The sequence below is a fragment of the Diuraphis noxia genome, unplaced genomic scaffold (assembly GCF_037042655.1).
Source record: "Diuraphis noxia isolate RWA-SAM2 unplaced genomic scaffold, SU_Dnox_SAM2 contig0003, whole genome shotgun sequence".
Classification (NCBI taxonomy): Eukaryota; Metazoa; Arthropoda; class Insecta; order Hemiptera; family Aphididae; genus Diuraphis; species Diuraphis noxia.
This window is the reverse complement of record NW_028301713.1, coordinates 4413090-4416334: the sequence shown is the minus strand read 5'-3', so window position 1 is coordinate 4416334 and position 3245 is coordinate 4413090. Positions and strand designations below refer to the sequence as shown.

At 33.6% G+C, this 3245-nt stretch overlaps 1 protein-coding gene across 1 annotated transcript; it reads right to left on the bottom strand.

The window, feature by feature from the left end:
- Nucleotides 1–496: 496 nt before the first annotated feature.
- On the bottom strand, nucleotides 497–1766 carry LOC107173773 (uncharacterized). Its single transcript, XM_015524438.2, has one exon. It carries the CDS (start codon nucleotides 1399–1401, stop codon nucleotides 1090–1092), a length of 312 nt encoding a protein of 103 aa, XP_015379924.1. The 5' UTR covers nucleotides 1402–1766; the 3' UTR covers nucleotides 497–1089.
- Nucleotides 1767–3245: the final 1479 nt, after the last annotated feature.

Genomic DNA, 3245 nt, shown 5'->3' with positions numbered 1-3245 from the left:
AATGTACACTGTAAGCATATTAAACAATCGATTGTGCAGTTCAATATAATAAAACGCAAAATCTCAAATATTTATGATGTATGTAAATTTCAAACGTTTGTTTTCATATTTTTTTTTAAATTTAATTTCCGTTTTTATCACGAAATCAAAAGGTTTAATGTTATTGTTACAATGCTACCTGTCGCGATTGTACCAAAAAAGTATGTGTCAGTAGACCTTGAAAAATAATGCACACTCGAGTAATTCTTATCTCAGCATTTCATAACATTCGTTGACATTGTCCCTTAAGCGTTATAATTGGAAATACTCAGTGTTTTATTATGTAATAATATTAAACACACAAAATCCATAGCACATCATTCGTAGTATTTGATCGAATTACACTACATCTGTTGCTCATTAAAATTAACATGAAAAATGTATGATATATATATTATATTCTAAATTGAAATATAGTAATATACGCCTAGATATTAAAAATTAGAAAAACAATCAATTTCATTATGTACAGAAAATTTATTTTAATTGTTTCGTTCTTGTCGAAAATAATAATTTATAATTTACAGGACACATTTAAATCACGTAGTAAAATTATAGATAATATATGTTTACATGACAGTTAAGCCCGTTTTTTCAGTATTACAAATCTCTTTTTATCTTACATAATATTTGATAAGCACCACGTATGTCGTGCACCACACATAATTATTTAATATTATATTCGTATCAAAAGCGTTTATAAAATTTTAAAAAAAATGTATAAAATTATCTTAATACAATTAGAAACGAATGGTGAAAAATATTATCAATTCGTGTATAAATAAAGAAATTATGAGAAACATATCTACAGTATTGAAATTATCCTATACCTATACAATATACATATAGTCTTTTGAAACGTTAGACTCGTTAGAGGGTCACAATATACAGTTATTATCTTCAGTCACAAAATAAAATTTATGACCACAATATGAATCGTACGACAAAACAATCATAATATCGTGGCATCCGAATTTGTAATATCTCATCACATTTTTACGGATCGTCTACTCAGTCTGGCCTTTGGTATCCACTTCCTTACGGATTCCTTCACATATATCTCGGGTAGACGGCCACCTTGGACGGTAGTCCAGACATACCGATCACGAACACATACGTGGTCAGTGGCCTGAGAATGGTCTTGACCTGTCGCGGCCGGCGTCCACCACTTCTGCTGTCCATCCTGTCGATGATTTTCTGTAGCGTCTTCAGCCACTTGCCCCTGCTGTGGGAGTGGACCGTGGTGGGTGACGGTGCGGATGAGGTCGTATCGTCGAATCCGGAACAATCGGAGTCGGATTCGAACGTTTTGCCGGACGTCGTCGATCCTTCGTCGTCATCGTAATCGCGGTACTGTTCCATGGTGATCTGTCGGAGTTCGCGGCACGGTATAATTTCGATGATGATATTATATTATTATAAAATATTTTTTGATTGTGTTGATCCGACGATGACACGTTCGAAAGAGAAATTCAATATAAAAATTTAACTAACGATAATCTATCGTTAAACGGAAACGTAAAAATCGTATGCGATAATATCGTATTATAATAATAATATAATGTTTTCAAAGTGTCGTCGCGTCCCGAGAGTGTACGGCGTCTGTGTAACTGCCAGCGACGAGCGAACACTTTATAGTTTATGCGATGGACGATCAGCGCGGCGGCGCGGCGATGGCAGTGACGCGAATGAAGCGCGTGACTGCTACCGCTAAGTGTGCGATTAGTCGTCTCGTCTCGGCGCGCGTGACGCCCTTGTTGTTCACCAACAATAATGATATAATACGCACGCGGACATGCGGCTGACAACGTTGTAACGTCGATGATATGGGGGAGGGTGGTGAGGGGGGCGCGTGCACGGGCCGCTCGGAACACACGACCACGGTGATATAATACTGTATTGTTGTTACATATTACTATTTTTGTATCATTTACAACGTGCAATTTGTATTATTATTTATTTATTGTGTTCTGTGGGGTCATCATTGGCGTCATTGAGAGTATTTATAGGAGCCTTTACAGTTAGGACTTTAGGAGTTAAGGCTTTTACGTTTATACGTTTACAATAATGAATACAATTATTAATTATGATGTATTTATAATAAATAGCCTGAAGACTACCAGTTTATTAATATTTGTATAGAAATATTAGAACCATGTAAGTGCATAAAATGCATGTTTCGTGACACTTTAGTTTAGCATAATAATATGTTTGCATATTTTGTTGTTATTCTACATAAATGCATATTTAAGTATATCGGTAATTAGGAACGTAAAATTCTTTTATCCGGTGAAATTGCGATAACAGAAAATGTCCATTTAAAATTTACTACGGTTTCGGTGATAAAATTAGTAAATATACAGTGTAAAATAGATGACGTATAATAAAAAAATACTGAATGAAAAAACATTGAATACAATTTTAAAAAGGCGGATACCGCTCTGCTGCACAGTAGGTTACCAGTCAGTCACTGACTCATTGTAAATTGTAATAGATGGAATTAAATTTCAATTCAATGATATAATATCATTGTATATACGAAAAATAATTCTGAACGGAAAAATTATAATAAAATAACTGTGATTGTTATTCTCTACTTAAATATTTAATTCCGTCCAAATTTGAACTTAAATAACAATAAAAAAAAATGCGTAGAATATTAAAAATCGTATCATATAAACAAAGTATAAAAAAGCGGGAAAGTCGTGGATGTCACTCTGCTGTACAGTAAGTTACAAGTGGGTTACTCTAATGAATGGAATTAAATTTGAATCCAATGATATTCTATCCAGAGGCACAAACTAATTCAAATTATGGGGGGGGGGGACAAAACAAAAGTATTCAATACCCACCTATTAAAAAAAATTTCGATTTGCTCACTTACATATAAATAATAATATTAAAATGTATCAAATTAAAATATAATTTAAGTGTATTGATGTATGCTTATTGTAATGTCTGAAAATTGACCATCGTGTATCAATCAATTGACCACCTACCTACCAAATGAAGGGGGGCAGTTGCCACCCCTGCACCCCTAGATTTGCACCTGTGGTTATATCATTGTATACGAAAAACGATTCTGAGCGGAGACGGTAACGGATCTGTCTAGGATATATTATAGACTATTAAAAATTTTCAAATCTTAGATTTAAAAAGAACATTTTTTATGAATTTCTAGCTTAAAATAATTTGCAAATGTTCGT

Coding starts and splice junctions, on each gene's coding strand:
- LOC107173773 (XM_015524438.2), bottom strand. CDS start 1,401: ATGGAACAGTACCGCGATTACGATGACGACGAAGGATCGACGACGTCC.